Source organism: Heterocephalus glaber, unplaced genomic scaffold (genome assembly GCF_053883595.1).
Source record: "Heterocephalus glaber isolate CG9 unplaced genomic scaffold, H.glaber_assembly_v1.0 deba00001447, whole genome shotgun sequence".
Taxonomy (NCBI): domain Eukaryota; kingdom Metazoa; phylum Chordata; class Mammalia; order Rodentia; family Bathyergidae; genus Heterocephalus; species Heterocephalus glaber.
In genome coordinates this window covers 7,454,064-7,480,385 of record NW_028258299.1, presented here as the reverse complement: position 1 = coordinate 7,480,385, position 26,322 = coordinate 7,454,064, and the positions used below count along the sequence as shown (strand labels likewise).

General features: G+C 54.5%; 2 protein-coding genes across 5 annotated transcripts in view; one reads left to right on the top strand and one right to left on the bottom strand.

Moving 5' to 3' along the window:
- The first annotated feature begins 3,449 nt into the window (after nucleotides 1–3,449).
- Nucleotides 3,450–5,650, top strand: Nppa (natriuretic peptide A). The gene is made up of 3 exons (XM_004863561.4): nucleotides 3,450–4,386; nucleotides 4,509–4,835; nucleotides 5,350–5,650. Exons 1-3 carry the CDS (start codon nucleotides 4,267–4,269, stop codon nucleotides 5,359–5,361), a joined length of 459 nt encoding a protein of 152 aa, XP_004863618.2. The 5' UTR covers nucleotides 3,450–4,266; the 3' UTR covers nucleotides 5,362–5,650.
- A 2,322-nt stretch (nucleotides 5,651–7,972) lies between these two features.
- Clcn6 (Cl-/H+ antiporter 6) overlaps nucleotides 7,973–26,322 on the bottom strand; it is a 32,341-nt gene continuing 13,991 nt past the window's right edge. For 2 of the 4 annotated variants that reach the window (XM_087214645.1, XM_004863562.4), the window contains 18 exons: nucleotides 25,652–25,758; nucleotides 24,999–25,125; nucleotides 24,228–24,295; nucleotides 23,007–23,065; nucleotides 21,404–21,536; nucleotides 20,640–20,753; nucleotides 20,200–20,366; nucleotides 19,509–19,635; nucleotides 17,364–17,490; nucleotides 16,972–17,125; nucleotides 16,626–16,785; nucleotides 16,432–16,538; nucleotides 15,402–15,588; nucleotides 14,280–14,437; nucleotides 14,026–14,182; nucleotides 12,391–12,498; nucleotides 12,182–12,307; nucleotides 7,973–10,792 (listed from right to left, as the gene is read on the bottom strand). In XM_087214645.1, the coding sequence (XP_087070771.1) occupies nucleotides 10,712–10,792; nucleotides 12,182–12,307; nucleotides 12,391–12,498; nucleotides 14,026–14,182; nucleotides 14,280–14,437; nucleotides 15,402–15,588; nucleotides 16,432–16,538; nucleotides 16,626–16,785; nucleotides 16,972–17,125; nucleotides 17,364–17,490; nucleotides 19,509–19,635; nucleotides 20,200–20,366; nucleotides 20,640–20,753; nucleotides 21,404–21,536; nucleotides 23,007–23,065; nucleotides 24,228–24,295; nucleotides 24,999–25,125; nucleotides 25,652–25,758 (2,267 nt within the window). In that variant the 3' untranslated portion in view covers nucleotides 7,973–10,711. The remainder of the gene's footprint in view (nucleotides 10,793–12,181; nucleotides 12,308–12,390; nucleotides 12,499–14,025; nucleotides 14,183–14,279; nucleotides 14,438–15,401; nucleotides 15,589–16,431; nucleotides 16,539–16,625; nucleotides 16,786–16,971; nucleotides 17,126–17,363; nucleotides 17,491–19,508; nucleotides 19,636–20,199; nucleotides 20,367–20,639; nucleotides 20,754–21,403; nucleotides 21,537–23,006; nucleotides 23,066–24,227; nucleotides 24,296–24,998; nucleotides 25,126–25,651; nucleotides 25,759–26,322) is intronic. The other 2 variants (XR_002389052.2, XM_021243620.2) reach the window with 2 other exon arrangements.

The following is a 26,322-nucleotide window of genomic DNA, read 5'->3' as shown; positions in this document are numbered from 1 at the left end:
TTAGCTCAGTGGTTCCGGTGCCTGCCGAAGAAGCTCAAAGTCCCAAGTTTGATCCCTGGTACCAAAAAAAAAAAGAAAGAGAAGGAGAAGGAGAAGGAGAAGGAGAAGAAGAAGAAGAAGAAAAGAAGAAGAAAAGAAAAAAAATAAGTCCTATGGTACTAAATGACCTTTTTCCCATTGGGTCAGAAGCCAACTCCATACAGCTGGGTGCCCTGGAACATTTCTCTCTTCTCTTTTTTCTTTCTTCTTCTTTTTCTTCTTCTTTTTTTTTTTGTTCTTTTGGTTTTTGAGACAATATGTAGTTCAGGCTGGCCTTGAACTCACTGTGTAGCACAGGCTGGCTTCAAATTCTTGGGGACCCTCCTGCCTCGGCCTTCTGAGTACTGAGATTACAGGTGTGAACTACCCCACGAGGCATGGAACATTTCTAAAACTGAACTCCCCGTCTGCCTCACCACTGCCTCCTGGCCTCCCGTCTCTGACCCTGCATGGCCCATGGCCCTGCCCTTGCTGCTTTGGGATGTGCCAGCCTTCCTCCCATCCCGCAGCTCAGGCTCTGGCATCTGAAGCACCGCAGTCCCCCCTGAGGCAGGCAGGAAGTGCTGGGACTTGATATTAGCTAGGAGCACTTCCCACAATATCTGGACCTGAGGTCCATGTCAGTCATGGGGGTGAGCTTGAAGGCAGATCCATCCCCGGGCAGGCCTTGGGGTGACCAAAGCCCCAGCCAACAACTTCATTGCAGCTGATGGGAGCCTTAAGTGGGAGCCCTAAGGCCACCAGGCTGGCCTCGAACTCAAGATGATCCTCCTGCCTCAGCCTCCCGAGGGCTGGGGTTACAGGCTGCGCCACCACCCTTGGCTCCCTGGCACTTTAGCAAGTGAACTTTGCCTTGTACTTTGTCTGGCACGGACCTTGTCCTCCGCTTCCAGCTCCCAGTGACCACCACATTGCACCCAAGGTACAGAGGATCATTGTCAAAGCCACCAACAGCCATCCTCCCGTGTGCAGCAGCACCAGGCCAGCTTCTCCCGACCTCCCTTGGCTTCTACCCGCTTGGATCTGACACGATCACACCATGAACTCAGTAGGTTGCCGGTTGGTTCTGCACTCTTGTGCAATCACTGGGACATCAAAGCAGCCCTGGGAGAGTCAGACCCCAAATCTGGGGTGGAAGCTGGAAAGACCCGGATCTAGATCCTGAGCCCATTAGCTGGGCTCATTGCCAAGTGCCCAAGATGGTGCCTCAGGGGATGGGAGGGAAGGCTCTGGTTTTCCAGCCTGCAGGAGAGGCGGGGTGGGAGGCCTGGCTTCCTGCACCTTGGCCTTTCTTCCTCTTGCTCCTCCATTCAATAGCAGCAGCTCCGCACACAGCGCCCGCCCGGGGACAGGACTGTGAGGAGAGCACTTCGAGCTGTTTTCCATCCCAGGTGCAAATCAAAGCTCTACAGGATTTGAGGCGGCAGCGCCCTCAAGGATCATCTGTGTCCCTGAGGGCCCTGCTGATGGCGAAGGGAATGGGATTTTGTAGAAAGCCCTTGGGATAGCATCATAGAATACCATTTTCCTCGTTCCTCCACCCCAATAAAAATCCTAGATAGGGCCGGGGATTTAGCTCAGTGGTTTTGCCACCTGCTGCGCAAATGCAAGGACCGGAGTTCGATCCCCAGTACCAAAAAAAAAAAAAAATCCTAGATAACAGGAGAAACTCAGCAAATCGCACACATGTGGCTCTCCAGAGAAAACTGACTTTTATTAGATAAGGTGAGCAGGGTCTGCAAACTCCTCTGGAACCCTGGCCAGGACTTCTGCTCTCCTTGGGCCACCTACAGAGTCAGACGTTGCCTAGGACAGAGGAGCAGCGTCACCCCCTGCAAGGCAGAGCTGTTGCAGTGGGCACCACCTCCAGGATGCCTTTCCAGAAATCTTTGCACCGATCAAAGCCTGTCTCAAAGGGCATCTCCCGGAGACGGCCATGTGACGCACGCAGCATGGAGCCCGAGTCCCCCAGTGTGGCTGCTCTGCATGCTGAGCCTTCTTTGCTAATAATAGCCCTGCAGCCAAGCAATTAAGCTGTGAGCACATTCCAGGGACACCAGGAGCTGATGCTTTTTGGCCCCAAAGCTCTTACTAAGAATTGTACCAATTTCAGATTTCAAGTTGAATTTGGCCCAAATCAGTTACCTAAACCCATAAGTTTGCTGAATGGGATCCCCTTTTCTTTCCATCTTAGAATACTACCCCCCTGAGCATCTCTTGTGACCAACCTCTGGCCACCTACTGCCCAGACTTCCTGCCTTGGGGCTCCATAAGGCCATCATCATTGGTCAGCATAGGGGATGGCACAGCTGGGCTCGCATCTGACCAGGATGAAACTGGCTGTGCAACACACACATCCGGAGCTTCCCAGGAGTGGACAGAAGCACAGCACAGGGCTAAGGGGCCTCGGCGATTGCACATCACCCCTTCCTGAAGACTGTCAGAAAGGGGAGTGCTAGACAGGCAGTGTGTGTAGGTGCACACCTACAATCCCAGGGCTTGGGAGGTTGAGGCAGGAAGATCACCCCAAATTCAAGGCTACCCTGGCTATATAGTGAGTTCAAGGCCAGCCTGAACTCATAGTGAGATCTTGTCTCAAAGAGAGAGAGAGAGAGAGAGAGAGAGAGATCAGCCAAGCAACACAGACTCACCACATGCATCAAGAAAGGGCAGGTGGGGAGCAGCTCAGGGGCTGAGAGGTGGGAATGGGGTGACTCACAGAGGACAGAGACAGAAGTATGTGCGCTAGGGGTCAAGATGTGTCTGTTTGTGTCAGACCTGGGGTTGGGGTCCTCGTTCTGCCACTTACGAGTTCAGGGGCCTTGGGCAAGTGGCATAAACTCACAGTTTCAGGTCTGTCCCTCTATGAACAGGAACAAGAGCCCTGGCTCCTGGGGAGGGGTGAGACCACCCATGTACAGCTCTCAGCGCGGGCCTGGCCATTTCCTGTCACCCATCAAGGAAGCTGGCATCACTGTCCCACAGCTGGGTGTCTCCACTCCTTTGAGCCCCACCGGTGCCCTGGGAGGTGTGAGGGTCTTTTCATTTTCCCCATTTTACAGAGGAGGCCCGATCTGACTGCACCTGGTCTGTCAGGGACCACAGTGCAGGTGTCCCAGTGCTCGAGTTCAGCAGCTCCCAACCCTGTGTACACTGTGTTGAATGTAGGGTGATGCTGAGATCTGAGCTCAGTCAGTGGAGGCCACTTGATATTCCTTCTGAGAGGGGCAGGGAAATTGAGGCCACCATGCTCTGTCATCGCCTGGCCCAAGAGGAGGAGCTGGAAGGCATGAGGGAAACTGCATGCCAGCTTCGTCCCCGTGTCCCTCCTCGCCTCAGCGTTCTCGGTGTGCAAGGCCTCCTGGGAAGGGTGGGGCGGTTGCCAGCTGCAAGCTGAGCCCCAGCGGCTGTGAGCTGCAAGGTGGAGAGAGGGACAGGCAGCATCTTCCATGAGCAGGAGCCATGGAGAACCATGCTGCCTTCCAACTTTCCTTCGTGTTTATGCTTGGGAGCTGGATTCTTGGGACCTGCATCACAATTGCGTCTTTGCTGACTCAATCCTCAAAAATGCAACTCCCTTTCACCCAGCTGCTGACAGGGGCAGTTGGTCCAGGGGTCCGCCCTCAGGGGAGCAGAGCCCGATGAGTCAGGTGTGAAGCCAGCCCCAGCATCTGCACTCCCTCCAGCAGCCAGCTGCCTGCCATCTCCTCCTCTCCTGTCCTTATTTGGAGCCCTTGACAGCTGAGCTGCAAACAGACCCGGGAGCTGGGCGCCGGCCAGCCGTCACCCTCTGCTTCCCCGCGTGGGTCCTGTTGCCCAGGAGAAAGAATCCCGCGGCACGGTGGCACTAAGATAACCAAGGACTCTTGCTCTTCTCACACCTTTGAAGTGGGGCCCTCTTGAGGCAAATCAGCAAGAATGTGGCTCTTGCAGCAGAGGGTCTGGGGGCCTGCTGAGACTGCCCAAGGCGGAGGGGCTGTGAAAGCTCTGCTGGACTGATAACTTTAAAAGGGCATCTTCTGCTGTCTACTCACGCTGCCGCTTTATCACTGCAAGTGACACAATGGGGAGGGTTCTAGCCCTCCTGCACTCCCCAAGAGCTGGGGGGCTATAAAAACAGGAGGCGCTGGGCAGCTGGGAGACAGTGACAGAGGAAGGCTGAGAGGGGAGCCAGAGAGGACCGAGAAGAGGCAGCAAGCGCCAGATCGCTTCTTGACCAGAGTCGGCATGGGCTCCTTCTCCATCACTGTGGGCCTCCTCCTCTTCCTTGCATTTCAGCTTCCAGGCCAAGCCCAAGCCAACCCCGTGTACAATGGCATGTCGAACACAGACCTGGTGGATTTCAAGGTAGGGCCAGGAAGGTGGGCACAGCCTGGGGCCGGGGGGCTTTCTGGTACTGGGCCCATTCCTCTTGATTTTCTCAAAGTCAACAAGACCTCTCCCTTCCCCTGTGTTTTCCTTCTGTAAAGAATTTGCTGGACCACCTGGAGGAGAAGATGCCTTTAGAAGATGAAGTGATAATGCCCCAAGTCACAAGCGAGCAGAACGAAGAAGCGGGGGCCATTCTGAGCGTCCTCCCTGAGGCACCTTCCTGGACTGGGGAGGCCAACCCCGTGCAAAGGGATGGGGGTGCCCTTGGGCGAGGCCCCTGGGACTCCTCCGATAGATCTGCCCTCCTGAAAAGCAAGCTGAGGGCACTGCTCACTGCCCCTCGGAGCCTGCGGAGGTCCAGCTGCTTCGGGGGCAGGATCGACAGGATTGGAACCCAGAGTGGCCTGGGCTGCAACAGCTTCCGGGTAAGAGATGGGGATGGGATGGGAGGAGGAGGAAGAAAATTGTGGTTTTGTTGGGATTCAAGTCTTGCCAAAGACTATGACTAGAATACTGCATCTGGCCGAAAGGGAGCCGTGTGGAGCTTATTCCTTCTGAGATTCTGGCCCCAACCCATGTCTCAGGACAGTGCTCTCAACGCAGCTACCGCCTGTGGAAAGAAAGTACTTTAAAAAAATTACTCCCAACAGCACCGGAGAGTTAAGATGCTCACAGGCCAAGTCATCTTTGCTCTGTTGATCGGCAGTTCGTGTCCCTCCCCACAATCGCCAGATCTTGGAGGAGTTAAGGGAAATCAATGAGGACTGCCCTTCTTGGCTCTAATTCAGAGCTGTTTATCCATATGGGAGACTCAGAGGGTTGTCAGACTTCAGTGGGGGCCAGTGGGACACAGAGAGCCAGGGGACCAATACTGTCCTATGAAGCCGACTTTCCCCATAGGGCCAGGTCACCAAGCCAAATATGCTTTTCTCTTCATAGTACCGAAGATAACAGCCAGGGAAGAAAAGGTTGGCCAGGCCCTGGGAGGAGACCGAAGGAGACCCTCCTCCTCCCCCGGGGTCTCTCCCGAAGTGAGGTCTCCTGTCATTGTCGAGTTGTGATGAGCACCGATTGGAGCTGCCGCCTCCCGCCAGCATTTCTCACGTTGTGCTGCATGTAGCCAAAATGGTTTCATTGTGGTTTTCCCACCTCGCCCACCCCACGCTTTACCGCAGAGCCTCACCTGTTACTGACAGCAGTTGGCAAAATGAATAAATTTCAGCACCACGGACAGAAGCCAGTGGCAAACTCTTGTGATTTCTCTCTCCCAGGTCCCACAGTTCTGGTGATTTTACCCTCTGTGAGAGGAGAACGCTTCGGTTTTTTCTCTCTCCTTTCATTTCTGTCTCCCCTTGTTTTATTTGCGTTTTTGTGGGGGTGGGTGTGGGTTCAAATTATAGTCCTCAACCTCCTCTGCCTTATGCTCCAGCCTGTTATTGAGCTCGAAAAGGCCCTCGAAGACCGAAAGGGCATTTATTTTTATCCAGATTTGCTCATTTAGGGCCCTTGTTTACTGAAATCTCACAAACATCTGGACTTATTTTTCCGGCTCTAGCAGGGTCACAAGTACTCAGTAGACAGCATTCCTAGTGCTCTTTGGTCACAGCTTGTGTGTTTTCAGAAAATGAAGACATTAAAAGGACTTTCTCTGATCCATCTGAATTACCTGCTGGAGCCAGAGAATTACACTTCCCGTGTGGACAACAGTTGGCAGAGCGAGGGTTTTTAAAGCTGAGCAAAGAGAAGAAAGGTTTGCTAGGCTGACAAGCCACAAGTTCATGGGCTTTGGCAACTACTGCACTTGTTCATTAATTTATTAATTGTGCAGTGCTGGGATCAATCCCAGGGAACCGCATGCATCTGAAAAATAAGCCACAGCCTTTCCCTAATTCAGCCCAAGGTGCCTGGGGAAGAGACATTATTTTTGTATCTGCTTTTGCAAAACGCACTGTCCTGAGCAGAAAATCCCAGGCACTAAGTTCACCTTGAACAGGGGTGGGACCCTGAGCACCTTGCCGGCCCACTTTCCAGCAGGGCTCTCCAACACCCCCTCACCTAAGTGCCTGACTCTCAGTGCCCTCATTTCTGTTCTTCCTTCTTCCCCACCCACAATACTGTCAGGTCCTTCCGAGGATGTTCTTATTCCTCAAGGCTCATTGCAAACACCTTCCTGAAACCTTTCCTGACACTGTACCCAGTAAAAATCAGTCATTTCTTAACTGTTATAACACAACAGCTTGCCATGTATGTAACCATGTGTGTCTGTGTCCCTAGATTTCGAGCTCTTGGCGGTTAAACACCCTCCACTGTCACACCCACAGCCAGTGCTCCCTAACCACTGCCCACACCACCTTGGTGCTGTGCAGAAATATGGGAAAAATGGGCCAGGGATTTAGCTCAGTGGTTCTGCTGCCTGCCTCGCAAGCACAAGGTCCAGAGTTCGATGCCTCGTACAAAAAAAAAAAAAGGAAACATGGGAAAAAGGAAACAAAGCAGCAAGTTGCCCCTTGTGGAGGGTAGAGGGGGCCAGAAGTGACCAATGGTAAGGGGCTGGGGCTGGGGATTTAGCTCAGTGGTTCCGCCGCCTGCCTTGAAAGCACAAGGACCCGAGTTTGATCCCCGGTACCAAAAAAAAAATATTAAGGGGCTGGAGGAGAGGGAAGAATTTGAATCATTTACAACCTAAATGTTCTTTATTTGGATGTCAAATATGGAAGGGCAGACAACCCAGCAGAATGACGTAAAGGACCTGGGTGACAGGGGGAGGTGTCTGTGCTAACCTGGTCCCTGAGGTTTGCCCTGGGGACACTGCCGAGCTGTTGCTCTAACACAGGGTTCTCACTGAGTGGAAATGACAGCACACAGGCAGAAAATGCCCCTGGAGCTTGGAGGAAAGGTGGGGCTAGGCAGAGGAGCTGACCAGGGCATTTGTTTCTGGTGAAATAGCAAGAGAAATATTTCTCACAGAATAAAAATCAAATGAACAAGAAGCAGTTACAGAAGCTGGTCACATCTGAAGACCTGGCATCAATTCCCCCTCTTCTGGCTGGACCGGGGGCAAATTCCTACACACAACGCCATCAGGAAACCAAATGGAGGGTCCCCTCTGGCACTGGCAGGAAGACAGGACTTTGACAGGAGGAAAGATGAGTAACTTGGATGGCCCATTGAGCATCTGAGGGGAGAAAGAACACCATGGTGAGGTGGTGAGCTGGTGACTGTGGGTAAGATCCACAGAACCGAGCTGGGCGTGGTGGCACACGCCTGTAATCCCAGCACTCAGGAGGCTGGGGAGGCGCCTGCAGGGTGTTCAAGGCCAGCCTGAACTACAGAGCAAGACCCTGTCTCAAAAAAGATCTACAGAACCAAATATATGCCTCCTTGTTAAGGCAGGAGACTAATACAAGCGAGTGGACCCCATAGGGGAGGCTGGCTGGGCAGTGACGGGAGGAGAGAGCAGCCCGGGAGCCCATGTTCTAGTGCTGTGATCCTTACCTATTAGAAAGAGGGGGCAGAAAAAAGCCCAAGTACCCCTTGAAAGAAAGCACTGTGCAGACAAAGGTTAAAGGAGACATGCAGACATTTTATTCTGACGTGTCACCATGAGAATGTCCACGTTCCAAAAGTTCAAATAAAAATAGAATTTTACAAATTAAAAAAAATACAATTTATATACACAGTGGAATTAGCTAACATTACCATATAAATGAACAGTGCAAACAGAAAGGAGGAAGCTACACTGCAGAAATGACTGAGGCCCAAAGAGCAGAGGGCAACAGTGCTGTCAATGCCCCTGTGTCCTGGGGCCTTGAGGGCCTTTCCTGCAGCTCTCTTGGTCCCAAGGGCCCTGTCAGTGCGCCAGTCTGCACCAGAACTGTTATGTGTATGGCTGAGTTCAGCAAGCATCCTGTCTACCCCGGAGCTGTTAGTTTAACAAGATCATGAGCGGATCAACCCGAAAAGCACAGTCTCCTCCGCCAGGACTAGGACCCGGCTCCCAAGGCCACTTCCAGGTCCCCGGACACAGCAATCTGGAGATGACACACAGAAAACCACCTCCAGCCGACCTGACTCCCCTCCATGGATCTGTGCTTTTTCGAGGTGCCACAGCCCTGGGGGTGGAGGGAGTGGCTGGACAGGAAGCCGGGGAGCGAGGCGCAGTCATAGGTCACGAGTGGAAGAGGGGTCGTCTTTGGGCTTTTCTGGAAAGGGCAGGTGCCCATGGGAGGAGCAGGCTGAGGCCTGGCTCAGGTCCCCCTTGGTGGCCATCCAGTCGCTGCAGGGAGGGCACTTGCATTCTACCGTCTATTTCTGGGCTAAACTGGTGGTGACTCAAACACAACAGGATATGCACGAGGGATGAATTCCAACAACGCTGGCCCGGGCAGCCACGAGGCAGGCGGCTGGCAACCTCGGGCTCTCAAAGCCAGGGGCCGGGCTGGGCCTTTGCTCTGCCTATCAGTGACAGCTGGGAAGAGGGGAGGAAGTTCCTGCGATAGGCAGTCACACCATTCGCCTGGCTTATGCAACTGGTTTCCTTTTTAGTTCTGCGGTACCAGGGCTGGAACCCAAGGTCTCGAATATGCCAGGAAAGCACTCTACCACTGAGCTGCACCACCAGCCCCTTTCCTTTGTTCCTAAGATAATTCTTGCTAAATTGCCCAGGCTGGCTTGGAGCTCTCCATCCTCCTGCCTCAGCCTCCAGAATACCTGGGATTAAAGGCGTGTGCCATGGTGCCTGGCAACTGGTCTCCCTCTTTATAAAATGAAGAAACAACAGCAGTCGAGCTCCGAATGGTGCTATAAAATGAAGCGGCAGCTAGCTGAACACAATCCCACGAACAGGGTTATGACTTCCTGATCTATCCACTGGGAGCATCACCCCAATTCACAAGTCAGGAGCACCTAGAGAAGCTGCACAATGTATAAATGAGTCATTTTGGTCAAAAAGATAAGTGGGGTGGGGGGCAGGACCATGGGGACCCCGCATCAGCCCTTCCCCGGTGTGGATGATTCCCTGGGGTGCACTGAGCACAAGGTGCCCACTCACCTGGCCAGGTCTGACCCCGGGCTTGGGCTGCAAGAACCCAGGCCCAGGCCGAGGCCAGAAGAGACTTCATGGGTTCAAAACCCTAAATGCAAATGACGCCACCTGAGACCCCAAGAACAACTGCTGTGGGGACAGCCAGTGGGAGCTCTGCTGACACCCAGACCGGGGAAGATGAGCGCAAAAGTGCTCCCAGGACTCCGCCAGGCACGTGCTCACAAGGGACCTCAGCCCGAGAAGGGCACCGCCTGAGGCCGGCCGGGGCTGGCGTGTGTGTGACTCTGCCGTGCTCAGTGCTGGACCTCCAAGCTGCCCGACCCAGCACCAGCGGCCCTGGAGACACAGCTGAAGCTCCTGTCTCTGAGCCCTGGGGGGATGGGGTGGTGGCCAACAGGGAAGAGATGGCTGTGAAAGGAGACTCTTTCTTTCTTGAAGAAGCCACCACTTTTCCCTACATGTGCCTTTGAGTGGCCTGGCCCAGGATGAACTCTTGCCAGCTGGTAAGATGGTCCCATTCCCCAGGGCTCAGGGAAGCGGTTCCGCCTCAAGCTGCCCTGCTTTGGGTGAACTCTGGAGGCGAGGCCAAGACTGAGCTGTGGCTGTCTCCCAGGAAGATAGAAACACAAACTGAGGAAGGGGCTCAGTCTCAGAGGGGAGCGGATCAAGGTGGATGGGAAGACGCAGTCTGACCCTGCGACTGGATTTCGCACTCACAGATTATTCATGGGATTTTAACGCTTTGTTCTTCGGGCGGGCTCCAAGGAGACTCAAACACAGGCGCGCGCCCAGGAAGCAAGTACATCCCTCTGGATGGCCTGGAGAAGGCGGGAGTCCAGGAAGGCAGCCTCCCTGAGGGGAAGCTTCTCAGTGTCCGAGTCCTACACCTAGTGACGAACTTGACTCTGCAACTGGTCTCAGCCGAGCCTCTCCCAGAGCGGTGAAGACAACCGCTGGGCTCCCCAAGAAAGCAGCAAAGAGGGGCGCAGCCTGGCTGCCGCCACTGCCCTGGTCTCGGGGGCCCGGGCGGGGCTGTGCCAACACCAGATGTGGGGACACTGGGAGCAGGGAGTGGGTACTTGCTGAGCAGTTCAGAGAAGTCCCCACTCTGATGGTCTAACACCATTCCCAGCGCCTCTGACCAGCAAGCTCGACGATTCCAGGCTTTCCGAGGATGCGGGTGCCTGTGAACCTTCGTGCCCTGGGACAGCACGGTCCCTGGCGGCCACAGTGTGAGCCGGGGGTGGCAGGTGGGCGTCAGAGGGTCTGGTAGTGCTGCCGTAGCCGCCCCTGCAGGAACTCGTGTGTCAGGCTGTGCCGCGTGATGATCCCCACGATCTGGGACAAGGAGAAAAGATTGCGTCACCCGGAGGACAGACCCACTGGCCAGAAAGGGCCTGGCCTGGTCGGTCTGACACAAGGAGGTGGAGTCGGGGCCGGACACGTCAGGATTGAGAAGACTCTCCTCACGGCTCCCTCCTAGGGGAGGACGGGGCAGGTAACCAGGCTCAGAGGCTGGAGGCCAGGGGACACGCACAGCTCTGGTAGGGTTTCAGTGGGCCCGGCTCACATGTGACCTGGCGTGCCTTTAACAGGGCACATGCTGCTGCTTCCGGTCCTCATCACACCCTGCTGGCCTCGAAGGTGTTTGGAAGAGGTGGGAACCCCGAGGCTTCGGAGCCTGTGAACTGGCACACCTTACTGTCCTCGTCTGGGACAGCTACTCCTGAGAGTCGTTTCACACCATTCCTTACAGTAGCTTCCGTCACTGATGGCGGGGCCCAAGGCCACAGCGCAAAGCTTCAGAACTGGCCGGAAGAGCTGGCAGTTTTACCTCAAGGAACGCAGTTTCATCGACATTAAACTCACATCACAGCACGCTGTGCGAGGCTCACCTGTATGACACCTTCCTTGACAAGGCCATTAGTTCTTGTTAGGCCATTTGGTGACACGTACCAGAAGCCTCCAAAAGGGAGGCTCAAGACAGCACCCTGGGGCCGTGGGTGCAGCTCTGCGTCAGAGCCCTTGTCCAGCAGCACGAGGCCTTTGGTTCCATTCCCAGCTCCACAAAGGCAAAAAAGAAAAGCTAACACCATAGGCAGAGGTTTTCTGCTGAGGACAGTCGTTTCCCAGAGTGAAAAATCGGCATAAAACTGGACATGAGCTCGCTGGATGCAAAGGACTGAAAGGCTGAAAAGCTGATGTGGACCTATGCAGGGCAGGGATGAGGGTTTGCTTGTTTCACCATCTGTTTTCTTATTTTTCTCGATGAAAAAAAAAATAGTAGTTATATAATAAGGGGAAAATGGAGTTCTAAAAAGGCATAACAGAAAGCTGGCAGCAATCATTACTGGGTGTCTGTCCTATCTTTTAAAACGCTCCAGTGTCTGGCTTGAAGTGCTGTCATTTACTGTTCTGAGTCCCAGTGACAGGAGGGGAATGAGGAACACGGACTGAGGTCGCAGGGAAGGGAGGTGGGTGGCCTTCTGATAGGAATGCTCTGAGCCAGTCTGAGGCAGGAAGGGCACCATGGCGCCCTCTGCCGGCCACGTGCGCAGGAAAGGGGGCACAGAGGGAGAGTGGGACGGCTGCCAGGCGGGCTGTGCGCGGAGCCTCCCTGTGGGATTGAGCAAGGGGACCCCACAGCACTCGGGCCGGCCGAGGGCGCTCTCTCAAAGGCGGGTGTGTGGACCACAGTGGCAGGGGCCTGGGTTGTGCAGGACTCACCTCCCCGACCGCATTCACCACGGGCAGGTGCCGCAGGCCCATCGTTCTGAACAGGTTGAAGACTTGGGATACGTGGGTGTTTGGGGACACAGTGAAAGGCGAAGGGTTCATGTACGGGGTGACATCCTGTAAAGGGACAGCGAGAGTCACCTTCAGCCTGTATGCAAGAGACAGGACCAGGCAGCGTGGGCCCAGGGCCAGCCCCTCACCACGATCATCCGTGGGTTGAGCAGTGTGAGGTCCAGGTCGTGGATGTCGGGGTATCGGGGGTAATCCTCGGCCATCTCGGCGTAGGACAGGCGCGGCTGGCTGGCACTCTGCAATCGCAACCAAGACAGGCTGCTGGCACCAGGGCCACATGGACCCCTGTCCCTCTGACCAGCCAGGTCCCTACCTAGGGGGCGGGGTGCACAACAGAGCCCCAGCAGCGGCTCTGCAGCCAAAGCCGGTTCTGGCTGTCGTCTAGCTGGTCACCCCTGAGCTCTGAACTTCCCTTCCTGCAGCTGTGACACTGAAATGGGTCTTCCGAGGTTTGAATGAGATAGCATTAGTGGATGGGGGCAGCTGTGGGCTGCAGTGTGTCCTGGAATACCCAGGTTCTAGGACTGTACCAGCAGTGAACTTGCTGGAAGCAGGGTCTCTCCACATGCAACTGGGTTAAGGCAAGGTCACAATGGACGAGGGTGGCCCTAAATCCAATGACAGATGTCATTACAAAACAGGGAGAATGCAAGTGATAACTGAGGAAGAACTGGAGCGATGTGGCTATGGCCAAGGAATGCTGAGCACTATAGCTGCCACAGGGAGTAGGCAGAGGCAGGCTGATTCCTCCCAGGGCCATCAGAGAGGGCAGGACCCTGCTGCCACCTGCATTTTGTACTTCTGGCCTTAAACTCTGAAAGTCACAGGGTTTAGGGTGATTTGAAACAGCACCACAGGACAGAAATGCACAAGCTCTGTCACTGTTCCTCCACTCCAGGCTCCAAGGTTTCCAGCCATTCTCACTGCTGCCCACCATGGGCAGGGGCTAGCACCACAGGCTCCCAGGCTGGGCGCAGGGATCACAGGCGCTGGCCACTGCCCTACCCCATCTCCACGCTGCTCGGCCCCTGCACAGAGCTGTCACTGTCACACTGGTCCACGCCTGCTCGGCAGCCCCTAAACCTTCGCCTTCACGGGGCTGGGGGCTGGGCCGGACAAGCCCTGCAGGATCCAGCCCATGTCACCCCTTCCACCCCCAGCAGAGCCTTGGCAGCCCCAGGGCCAGGGCCCCGCCTGTAAGAGCCGGTCGGGAGCGGGCCTCGGGGCAGCTGTCACAGCCTCCCTAGAGACAGAGTGCGCGGGGATGGTCTCAAGTGGCCCAGGGGCTACTCTGAACAACAGCCCAAAACCCAAATGAAGAAAAGAAGGGCTAAAAAAACAAGAAAAGAAGGGCTGGGGGTTTAGCTCAGTGGTTCTGCCGTCCGCCTTGCAAGCATAAGGACCCGAGTTCGATCCCCGGTACCAGAACAAAAAAAACCAAATGAAGAAAAGAACGACAGTAGGGCTGACGGGAAGGGTGGTGTTTCTTTCAAGGTGCCTAAGAAGTTCCTCTGCACCAGCAACTGAAATCCAGGAGCAGAGCGAACAGCTGGCGGGGGGACAGGACAGGGGCGGAGGGCACCAGGCTCCCCATGCCTCCGGTCACCACTGCAGCACAGGGGACAAGGACAGGAGGCGGCCGTGGCACGCGCCAGCAGCCAGTGGGCACGGAGCCCTGGAGAGGCGCCCGTCCTGCCCTGGCCGAAGCGCAGGGCTGTTCACCCCCGGCCGCCCGTTCCCCGGAGCCCGGGCAGCAGCCTCACCGACTGGCTCTCGGAGTAGCAGACACCGCGCACCAGCAGGGTGACAAGCTGTGAGCGCAGGACGAGGCCGTGGAAGGTGAGAGGGCGGAAGCGCTCCTCCATGGTCCAGTCTTCGCTCGGGGACTGGTCGGGGTACAGGTTGGGGTAGGGGGTGTATCTGTTACACAGAAACCAGAAGCTGCCTAGCACAGCCAAGCGAGGGCAGCCCGCGTCCCCTCCCCGGGGCCCGCCAGCCCGGGCGCCTCGGGCCGCACCTGCGCTCCAGCATCTGCTGCAGGAGGTCCTCCTTCTCGGCCGGCTCCTCGGGGGCCGCGTGCTCGTCGCACATGTTGCGCAGCTCACTTGACGGGTAGGACTTCATGGACTGGCTCCGCTTGCGCTGCTCGCCGGCCCGAGTGAGGATGCTGGACTTCTGCGGGTGGAGCGGGGACAGCGACAGCTTCTACAGGGCACCCACGGCAGCACTGCTGGGCGGAGGGCCCAGGAGCAAGAAGGGCCAAAGCACCTGCCCACGGGACTGTGCGGGACTCTGGCTCAGGCCTTGAAGTCACCGGCAGAGTCCGAGGCCTTGGTGGCAGACGCGATGGTCTGTCCAGGAGCCTTTGCCCTCTCTGTGGCACTGGGGGCTGAACCCGAGGCCTTGTACACACTGAGGAAGGGCTCCACCCCCGAGCTGCACCCCAGCCTGACTGGTTTCTCACGTCCCAGCATTCTGCTCCTTCGCTTTGGGAACAGCAGCTTGACTCTCCACAGGGAACAACTCCTCTCCCGTCCTGAGATACATGTGGCAGCCCCTCCCAAAGCCACCACAGCCGAGGGCCACATGGAGCCACACCAAGTGAGGCACCGGGCTCCCCCTCCCCCTTCCTTCTAAGAATAACAGACCAGGCTGGGGATTTAGCTCAGTGGTTCCGACACCCGCCTCACAAGCACAAGGTCCCGAGTTCGGTCCCCAGTACCAAAAAAAAAAAAGAATGACAGAGACCAGCTGTGTCCATCCTGCTGGGACCCCGAGGGCGCCTGAGCACTCGCAGAGCTGGTTCCCTGGCCCACGTGGCAGTCCCTGCGCTCCGAAGGAATCCCTGCTGTCTTCAGCAGGCCCAAGCCCCCTGGGCCGCTGGCGGCGCCAGAGGCCTCTGCCCCCACTCGAGTCAGTCAGCAGGACAGGTGCCAACCTGACCTTCCTTCCCCACACTCTGCATGGCAAGGCGAGAACGCACGCCTGTCCCACAGCCCGGTCAAGTCCCCGGCACTGTCACATCTGCACTCTGTCACATCGTGGGGACAGCGCAGGTCTTCCTAGAGCCATCCTCGTCCACCCAGGTGGGCCCTGAGGGCCTCCCAGCTGCCCTGCCCTGACCCCCCGCTCCCTCTACCTTGAACTTGATGTTGTTGCTGATGAGCTGGTTGCCCTTCATGAACTCCTTCTCGTTGCCCCGGTTCTCGGTGACCACGGGGAAGGCGTGATGGACCGTGGTGCGCAGGATACTAACCAGAGACTGGATGCGCGTGTGCGGGTACACGTAGGTCAGGTTGGGCTCCATGATGTCGCTGGCTCTCAGCCTGGGGAGGGGAAACCGTCCAGCCTTTCGAGGGCCACTGCCCCAGGTACAAGCGTGACAGGCTGCTGGAGCGACCAGAACCAGTGGGCTCCTCTGTAATCCTGTCCCATCTCCACAGGCTGTTCTGACACCAGGGTCGCCCTCCTGCTGTCACACTGGTGGGCCTTTACTTATCCCATGGCTCCCTACCAACGTCCCCTCACCACACACCCCGTGAGCGTGCCGGGTGGCATCCTCTCTGGTACTCCAGGGCACAGTCTCACCAGTGAAACGATAATTAAAGGAAATTTAACAACCCATCTCCAGGTCCTTCTACATCAAGTCACAGCTCACAAAGCAAATCCGGCCCCATACAGTATCTGTGGCTGCTTTTCTGCCACAAGAGTAAAAATGTCTGCTATGTGGCCCTTTGCAGACCCTGCAACCCCAAAGGGCCTGCCGACACCCAGGGCGGAGGCCAGCATAGTGTGGATCATGAGGCGGGCACCTGTGATGATGGCAATCACTGGTGACAGGTGACATTCAGAAGGGGGAGCGTGGAGTGGGCAGGTCTCGCTCTGGGCCTCAGTATGCACTTCGTGTAAACAATCATGTCACACATGATCCAGACTCTACTTCATACTGAACCAGACTGCCACATGACCCAGACACTCATGGAAGGCCCGGCTGTCCCTGAGCTCCCAGCCTCCTGAACGCTCAACATTCCCAAGCACGCAAGGGAACAATGTGCCTGCTTCTTTTAACCCAAGAAGCTGGAGCTGCTGCATCCCACGCTAACTCCTGCATTCCTTCAGCCCTGAAGCTAGACATTCTGATACGGGCACGAAAGAAACAGGGGACTTACTTGTCCATTTCCACCTCCGTCTCCCATTCCAGAAGCGGCACGCCTCGCAGGCCCACATGGATATCATAAATGCCCTTATTGAAAAAGTCCCCTGTCCATTTGGCCACCTGAAACATAGAGCGGAAGCCTGACAAGCGAGAGGGCTCCGGAGTGAACTGGGCCCTAGACCCAGAGCCTGGAAGGAAAGTGCTCACCATCAGGGTGACCATGATAGGGAGCCCATAGGTGATCTCGTTGGTGGACTCGATCAGGATGATGGTGAGACTGATGGTCATGCGTACGACCCCGCCCAGGAAAGCTGCAGCGCCAATCAGCGCAAAGGTCCCCGAATAGATGTGGCCCAGTCCAATGTAGCTGGTGAAGGAACAAACCAGGAAGGTGGCTAGAAACATCTGGGTGGGCTGAGTGGCAGGGTGCACGGGGGTGAACCACCAGCTTAAACACTGCATGTGCACATATATGCATGGATAGGCACACATGCTTGCACACCCACGCACATGCACACACACACACACACACACACACACACACACACTGTACCTTTTTAGGACATTGGCAACTAAACGTCCAAAAGCAGCTCCACACAGCAGCGAAGGTACAAAAAGCCCACTTGGAACCGAAACACCGTAAGTCCAACAGGCAAGCAGAAAATAGAGGATGAAAAACAAGGCCAAGGTGATAGGGCTGAATGTCCCTGCAAGGTAAGAACTGATCTGAGTCCTACCAGAGGCCTGCTGTGTCTCTGCAGACCAGCTCGGCCCCACCAGGTCCTTCCCGCCCCAGCCCGCTCCCCTTCTGACACTGGAGGCAGAGGCCCTGCTGTCCAGGTCAGCAGCACAGAGGGAGTCCTGTTCTTGCTTGGAATGAAGGACAAGCCTGGCCGAGAGGGAGCCGAAGCCCATGCCCCAGGGGTGGGCACAGCACACACTCACCATCCTGGTGGAAGAGCTGGAGGATGGCAGACTCTTGGGAATTGAAGAAGAGCGTGGCCATGTCATTGTAGGTGTCATTGGGACAGAAAAAGGTCTTGATACTGGAATTCACATCTTCTGATGTAACCTACGAAGCAGGATCACAAAGTCAGTAAAGGGCATGGGACCGGTACACTCCTGAGTCTCTGAGGGGGATGGTTCCAGCAAGGACAAGAAGCCTGCCAGACACCTTTGCCTGCAGATCCAACAGGCAGCAAAAATTGGCCAACTGTGAAGCTGAATTCTTTGCATTTTGGATGCAGAGTGAAGAATCAGGAAAAAGGCCTTTGTTCATCCACACTCATAACCAAAATGTAACTACACCATGGTTCACCACGGATGGGGCTCTGCTTCCTCTTGGCAATGATTTTGTAAATGATGTTGCTAGGAGCCTCGCCCAAGAGCCACAGGGACGGTGGGAAGATGAGGCAGGTGAGAGACAGATGCCCAGGGAGGAGAGTCCAGGCCACCACTTGACTCAAAGGCCCAAATGAAAACAGCCTTTGCTATGGATTTCCTCCAAAAGAAACCCATCTTGGCCGGAAGCCTGACAGCAGACAGCAGCCCGTCACCCAGTCTGGAGGACAGAACCCAGACAGGAGGTTTCGCTCTCATTCAGAGCAGGATAAGACTTGGTTTAGGAAAGGGTCCCCTGGTGGCAGGACCTGGCATAGGAGAAATGTGCGCAGGGCCCTAGCAGCTCAGAGCCAAGCCCACAACTTATTGGTAAGCAGTAAACGCAGGGCAGGCTCTCCCAAGCCATGTCTGCAGGACATCAGTGGGGAAAGTCCCCTGATGAGAAGCACTGAAAAGCACTGGAGCACTTCCTGGAAACCGGTGTGTCTGATAACGCAGAGCACAGACTCAAAAATCCAACGGCTTTCACTGACTGCCACATGCTAGTGACCTTGGGAAGGTGTTTCACTGTGTAACCCTTCAGCTTCCTCATCTGTAACGTGGGGACAACCACGACCCTCATGCTGCACATGGTGGCCAAGGATCTTGAAGACCTCATTTGCCCAGGGACAAGATCACCACCCAGCATGTGTGGGAAGGGTTCAGTGAGGTGACTGTGAGGTGCCTGAGGAAGATCTGGCACAGTAAGTGTGCCAAACAATCCCAACACTCACTGGAACATTTCAGGTTCCAGGATGTTCTGTATTAGAGAAATATATTTTAAGCTGGGCATGGTGACACATGACTACAATCCCTGCTACTTGGAAGGCTGAGGCAGAAGGATCATAAGTTTGAGGCTAGCCTGGGCAATTTAGCAAGACTTTGTCTCCAAGTTTAAAGGGCTGGGGATGTAACTCAGTGGTAAAGCACTTGTCTAGCATGTGTGATGCCCTTGGTTCATTCCCCAGCACCACAAAAAAGAAAAAAAAAGCCTATTTAATTCTGGTTAACCTATCTGACCACACAATGCTTTTCATTTGTGTCTGAACCATATATATCACTGTTCTATAGCAATACAGTTCAAAAATACGAGGTCTGGCAATGAGGCAGCCTTGAGAATAACTAGTAACTGGGGTCAGTAAACTTCTTCCATCAAGAACGAGACAGTAGGGCCAGGGATTTAGCTCAGTGGTTCTGGTGCCTGCCTTGCAAGTGCAAGGTCCTGAGTTCGTTCCCAGTACCGCAAAAAAAAAAAAAAAGATGGTAAACATCACAGACTCTGCCGACCACAGGCAGCCCTCATGGCATCTTTTTAACACACTCCAGGTCTTCATGGACTGCTCCTGTGGGCCCTCAGAGGTGGCCCTTCAAGACAAGGGACCAGAGGGGCACTGACCAATCCAAGTGGCTGCTTAGGAACAACAAGAAGACAGAGTACAGGGAAGATGCTCGCCAGCCTCACTCCAGCAGCTGGACCCCAAGGTGGCTCTGTTCACCAGAACAGGCCCCCTGCCAAGGGACAGGGTCAGTCATGGAGGTGGACATGACTGAGGGCACCCAAGCGCATCCTCTCGGGTGAAAGATGACTACATGTTCCTGTGCCTCTCCGCAACCTGCTGTGGGCATGTGGAGGTGACCTGACACACCTAGCAGCTCTGAGCAGCGGCCATTTCTGGGTGGAGGATAAAGTAGCAGATGCACTGGGGTTACCTGGAGCTGGAACGAGCCATTACTGATCTGACTCGAAGAGGACATCTGCCGGCATTCTCCTAGCACCATCGAAGCCACGAATACCACCACGGTGGTTACCAGTGACACCAACAGGCTCTCCAGGACTCTAGGAAGCAGAGCACAGCTGTCACAATGCAATAAACAGATGCCAGGTCTTGAGCACTCAAAAACACACTCCACTGAGCCCCACCCTCCTTTCTGCAAAGGGCACTCCCAGCAGCAATCAGTCAGCATGCATGTGCACAGTCATCAGATCTGCTGTAATCCCACACCCTGGGTGTAAAGTGTGGGTGGTTTATTGACTTCGTATCAGTCAAGTGGGCTGCCTCATCCACATATCTCTCTCAAGGAATGAATGGGCCTCCATACTAAGTCCTGGGGCAGGAGCAGCCCACAACAGCCAGCCCCTCAGCAGGGCAGCACTGGCCCTCCTGGCAGGTCAGCAGGTGTGTGTTTATCTCCCAGAAGCTGGAAGTCAGCTCGACTCAGCCTTTCAGCCCGTCTGATGAGCAGCAGAGACTTAGGTCCCTGTTCCCAGCCTTAGACTACCAATCAAAGCTGGTGCAAAAGGAGGGTCTGCTTGTGTGATCGTCTTCCTCAGGAGAGACAGCCGGGCCCACAGTCTACTTGGGGTGCCACAGCAGGCTGGGGGAGGCGACTGCACAGATACCTGACAAGCTTAGGTTTCGGGTGCACATTTCGCATACGGTACTTTGCAAGCCTCTTGTTCAGACAGTTGAATGTGGCTCCTAGGAGGCCCCCAATGACCCCCATCATGACGAAGAAACCCAAATCCATAGCAGTCCAGAGATGACATTTTTTATCAGAGTCAGAGCACTGAGAGAAGGGAGCAGGGAGGGAGAGAGAAAAACCAGAGCAGCCATGAGCACAGGAAGGGATAGAAGAGGGGAAGACAGAAACAAGAGCTGGGGCTGCCTCCCCTTCTAAAGGAGTCCCGCTCCAGAGGGCGCAGCTGTCTGCAGAGACGGTACCGGCCCAGGTGCCCTGCAGCAGCGGCACCTGCCCTCTGTGAGCTCCTCGTCTGTGCTTTACGAGCAAGCGAGTCTCATGGGCCCGGTGTGGCATCTTGGGAGAAAGGACAAGGCATACCTTAAACTCGCCGAAGTTCAGCAATCCAGGGAGCTGGAAGGAACCCCAGCTTCCAAACTGAATTCCAGAACGGAAGAAGTTGAGGGTGAAGGTGGCAGACATGGAACAGAAGAGCTAGGGGACAGGCAACAAAAAAGAACACGTCTCACTGTCTCCTGAACAGTTTTTCCCAAAGCCCACTGCTCTCCCTAGAGACCTGCAAAGTCTGGCTGGGACACAGGGAAGGGCGAGCACTGTGGCAGAGGTGACCATTGCGGAAGAGGTACCTGGAGGGTGAGCAACTGCACCTTGGGCTCTGCCACGAGAGCCTGTTTATTGACACCTCCTCTGGCACAGACCCTGTGGCACCAGGAAGGGGAGCTGCATGAGGAGAACACATCACTCTGGGCGTGACAGGGATTCAAGTCCCAACCCTGTCACTCCTGCCTTAGGTGACAGCCAGCTTCACATTTTCCAGCTGGATGGCTGACAAGAAGTTTGGTGTGAGGTTTAATGTTTGTGGGGCGGGGAATACTGATATGAAGAGCAGAAAAGCCTAGTTTGGAGGTCACAGCTGCTATGGCAAAAGAAGTTCCCATCAAGTGGACCCTCCTGTCTCACCAAACAGTGGCAGGACAGACAAATTCCCAGTTCTGCCACCTGCCTCACAAGCGCAAGGTCCCAAGTTCGATCCCCGGCACCAAAAAAAAAAGAAGGGACAAATGTCCAGTTTAATTCTGGGTGTGGTTAGGCCTAGGACGTGACTTCCAATGATGTCTCCTCACCACTTTCCATGTGAGCCCTTGGTTCCAGAAGGATGAGCCCTCCTCTAGGCTGAACAAGGTACCCCCGATCGGGGCCCCGAAGGCCGCAGCAACTCCAGCAGCCGCCCCTGCTGATACGAAGTCTCGCTTGTCTCTGAGGAGAGAAGACAAAGTGAGAGATGGGCCCTGAGGCTCCAAAAGCAGCTTCTCACTTCCTTATTGTGAACATTTTAGGATCACAAAAGGACAGGTCTCCAGAGGCAGACTTGGCAGCACACACAGTTTACCTGCAGGCCAATGTACCCTGCATCTGAAATGCCCCCAAAGTCTTGTGTATTATTGGCCTGGAGCTCAGCCCATGGCACTGTTAGGAGGTGGTGGAACCTCTAGAAGGCAGGGCCTGGGGAGAGGAAGTTAGGTAATTTGGGGTGTGTCTCAGAGGAGATATTGGGACCCTACTCCCACCTCTTCCTGTTTCAATTCCTGCTCATGAGGTCAACAGGACTGAGACCCTCAAAACTGTAAGCCAAAATCAGCTTTTGTTTCTAAATTGATTTCTCTCAGGTACTCATTATAGTAACAAGAAGCTGACCAAGGCTGCCCAGGTGCAATGGCTCCCTGACCTGGGAGGCAGTGCTCCCTGTATCTGGTCACTCTTAACTTGGAGTCTCAGTCCCAAGCCTAGGGAGACAGATGGAAGAGTTCTTATAATCCCTGCTGGGCCTCGATCCTACCAAAGCTCTTCCAGAAAACCCCAGCATCAGCAAGACCATGTAAGCGCTTGCTGGCTTAACACAGAGGAACTGGTAAGCAATGATTTTCAGGGATATGAAGATGAAAAGGGCCCAAGATGCTGAACTGGGCCTCTGATCCCAAGGGCCCTCCCAACTATCCAGGTGAGTAACCTACAAGTCACAGGGCTGGAGAGTCCACTGGGAAGGGTGGTTTCCAGCCCAGAGATGCCCTAAGCAAGTAGATTATTTGGGGTAGGTTATTTGGGACTACAAAACACCTTCTTCTTTTTTTTTTTTTTTTTTGGTAATAGGGGTCAAACTCGGGACCTTGCACCTGCAAGGCAGGGGGCGGAACCACTGAGCTAAATCCCCAGCCCCAAACACCTTCTTGATAATATACCCACCCGCACCCTTTCTTGGTTGGGTTTTTCAGTCTTGGACTTCATGACCTGAGATGCTTCTAGGCCTTATGACATGACAAAATAAAAGTCACAATGCCAACTTGGTCCTTTTGGTTCTTATTTTCAGAAGAAAAATGCAAAGCCCCCTGCACCCTACCTTCTGACACTCAGATTTTGCAAGTGGCCTGCTAAGCAGGGGCAACTACAAGCTAGGCTAGAGCAAGTACCGATCTGATTGGTAGTACATTAACTTTTTTTCCCTTGTGGTACTGGGGATTGAACCAAGGGCCTTCACATTGAGCTACATCCCTTCTCCTGTTTTTGTTGTTTTAAGACTGAGTCTTGCTAAGTTTCTAAATTGCCCAGGCTGAGCTCATACTGTGATCCTCCTGCCTTAGCCTCCCACAGTACCTCCATTACAGGTGTGGACCACCATTAGCCAGCATCGTTTTCTATTTTCCTAAGGACCAATTCCTATTGTTTCCATACCTGTCACTCCGGAAGTAGGGGAAGTTAAACTGAATCTTCCGTAAGGAGATGCTCTGAAACTAAGACAAGAAGAAGCACGTCAGAGAGAGGCCCACAAGGACCAAAGCTGCAGGAGCCCACAGCACTCGGGGGGGTGCCTTTGCTTGACCCACATAGGCAGATGTGCGGCAGGCAGGAAGTGTCCAGAATTGCCACCTGGAAGAAAGGAAGTTGCCTCCTTTGGGGGAACTTATTTTTCCTTCTCCCAAATTTCTAGGCCCTTTGAAAACTGCATTTTGTGCACAGGCAACAAGTGAGAAAGAAAAAGGGGAAAGAGCTGAGCAAGGACTGGAAGGAACTGAGAGCTGCTACACGAAGTGAAGCTGGCTCTGCTCAGGGGCTGTCAGAGAGCAAAGGCCCGACCAAGACCCACTTCTCAGTCAGCCCACAAAGCCTCACACCATGCTCCCCCATGCTTCACTTCTTTTGTCCTCCTGGCTCATTCCTGGGAGACCTGGCTAGGAGGCAGCATAGAGAGATGAAGATGCCTGGAAGAAGGAACCTTCTCCCCTTTGCCCCACAACTCACAGCAAGTCCCCTCGGCGGGAGAGGGAGGGAAACAGTGCCATGCAATGGCTCCCAGGGAACTGGGACTTCTCACGCTTGCAGCTAGGAGCCTGAGAAAGCCCTCAGAAAGGGAGCTTTGGGCTCCTAGGCGAGTTCCTCCAGCTATGAGCCCCAGCTCTCTCACCTGAGAACCAAACACCTCAGGTGGCCCTGAAGAAGACAGGAGTGGAACCTGCAGAATCCTGCAGGGAGATGCTGTCACAGTCACTGCGCCAGGCCAAGTGCAATCAGAGTAGAGCTGGGCTTAAGACGGTCTGGCTGGCGCTCCCAGCCCCTCTGGCAACTGGCTGCATGGAGATGACCCATGCCGTCCTCTGTGCGGGCACTTGGCAATGGCTGCAGAGCAGCAGGTGACTTTCATCTGCCTATGTCACATTTTTCCTCCATTCCTATTTCTGTATCTAGGACTCAGCAAGGCATCACTAAACCTCTGATGTCTAGGTTACGTGCTCTGCTGAGAGACAGATCACAAGGTTTTCTTAACCCAAATGGCAGAGGCTCCAGAGTCATGTTAGGGTAGCCCCAAAGGGTTTCCTCAAATCCACACAGAGGCCTGTTCTCTGGCCCAGGCAGGAATCACCCTGAGGGATTCAGCCCCGGCCCAGCGGCCCTTACCTGAGGAAGGCCGGCTCCCACCACGGCCCCACTGTGGATCATGGGGCCCTCCTTCCCCACAAAGAGGCCTGGGACAGTGAGAAAGGGAGACAGCAGTCAGCACAGAGGCCTCTGGCTGAGGAGACCTTTGCTACAAACCTCTCTCTCAACCCACAGGCAAGCACAGGGCTAAGAGGAAGGTGGAACAAATCCCCACCAAACCATTTCCATTTAAAGTCCTGCTATGAGGTCTGCAAACCAGAGCCCAGACCCACTCCTTCCTTGCCTGTTACTGCACAGTCCTAGAGCTAAGAATGGCTTTTACATTCCTGAGTGGGCAACTCAATGGTTACCTAAGTACCTACACCATTTCCTTGATGCTGCTTCTTGGCCCATACAGCTGAAAAGATTTGCTATTTGGCTGTTTACACAGGAAGTGTGATGGGCCGGGGATTTAGCTCAGTGGTTCCGGTGCCTGTCTTGCAAGCGCAAGGTCCCAAGTTCAATCCCAACTACCGAAAAAAAAAAAAAAAAGTGTGCTGACTTTGCTAAAAGCCAACTCTGTAAACCAACTCAATGTGTGCAGTTTAAAACAATGGTGTGTTTGTTGGGTGTCTCTGAATGGCACCACACTAACAGGTCTGCATTTGAAAACTTACTGACAAAAAGAGCAGACGCTGCTTAGCGTGCTTAGCGCGGGCCCTTCAGTGGAATCTCATTTATACACAGGATGCCTCTGGTAGCCTCGCCCCTTGAGCCCCTGAAGAATAAGAGCTGAAAGACCTTCCTTACCGCCTGCCACACCGAAAAGCACTCCGAAGACTTTGCAGAGCAGGGTCCGGAGCCGGACAATTCCTGGCACCTTCACGCCATTCAGATAGCATTTGATCTCAGGGATCCCAGATCCTGCGGCCACCGGCTGAGGAGGACAGGAGACACAGCCATAAATTCAAACTCCGCTGGTTCTTCGCTTACCCTCAACAAGTGGGACAAGAACTCACCACCTTCAGCACCATCAGGGTCACCCGAATGTGTTCAGTCACAGGTGCTGGGCCCCACCCTGACTCCTGACTCAGTAGCGGGGGCCCCACAGGATCACTCACATTTCTGACAAGGACCCCAGAAGTTCGCCTAGTGTGGGAGCCCCATCCACCAGCAATGTGGTGTCCTGCTTCTAGAGGTCCTGACCTGTGGGTCTGCAAAGTCCCCCAGGTGCTTCAGTGTGCTGCCCAGGGGGAGAAGCCCATCCTGACCTAGAGCTTCCCTCGCTGACCTCGCTGCAGGCTACCAGAACCTTCACTTCCAGAAACCCCTCCAAGTGAGCAAGAGGGCCCTTCTGCTCCATCTAGATGTTTTTCCACATTCTGGAATTGGAGACGCAGAGATGAAGGGCAGGAGCCCCAAACTTCACACACAACAGGCGGGCAATTTCCAAAGCACCTCACCTCAATTAGGACAAGAAGGCTGGCCAAGAAGACAAAGGTCAGGTTAAAACCTAAGAGTTCGAGGAGGGACAGGGCGAGGCAGCCTTTTCGGCTGCACTCCTCCACCGCTGCAGAGCCTCGGTTAAGGAAAACGTGTTCTCAGCCATCCGGTAACATTTCCTCTTACCACTGGAAATGCTGTGGCTCCCCCTACTGCACAACTTCCTGTTCTCCATGGATAAAGAGTTTAAAGCTGCCCAAGATAATGTCTAAAATAGGAGCCACTTAAAACTATGCAATACCTGCCAGGTGTTCTGGTCTATGCCTGTAATCCCAGCACTTGGGAGGCTGAGGCAGGATTGCTGTGAGTTCAAGGCTAGCCTGGGCTACACAGTGAGTTTAAGGCCAGACAAAACTGTCTAAAAAAAAAAAAAAAAGTAAAAATATGGACTACCTCGAGTGCTACAAAAGTTACACACACTCACAATCCTAGTTTTACAAAACCTCAGTTACACCATATTTGCTCCAGATGTATACATATATTTTTTGGTACCGGGGATTGAACTCGGGTCCTTGAGCTTGCACAGCAGGTGGCGAAACCACTAAGCTAAATCCCCGGGCCTACTCCAGATATTTTTAAAATAAGACATAAGATACCATGTAAAAAACAAATCCAAGCCAGGTGGAGTGAC

Coding starts and splice junctions, on each gene's coding strand:
- Nppa (XM_004863561.4), top strand. CDS start 4,267: ATGGGCTCCTTCTCCATCACTGTGGGCCTCCTCCTCTTCCTTGCATTT. Junction 4,387..4,508: donor CAGACCTGGTGGATTTCAAG/GTAGGGCCAGGA, acceptor CCTTCTGTAAAG/AATTTGCTGGACCACCTGGA.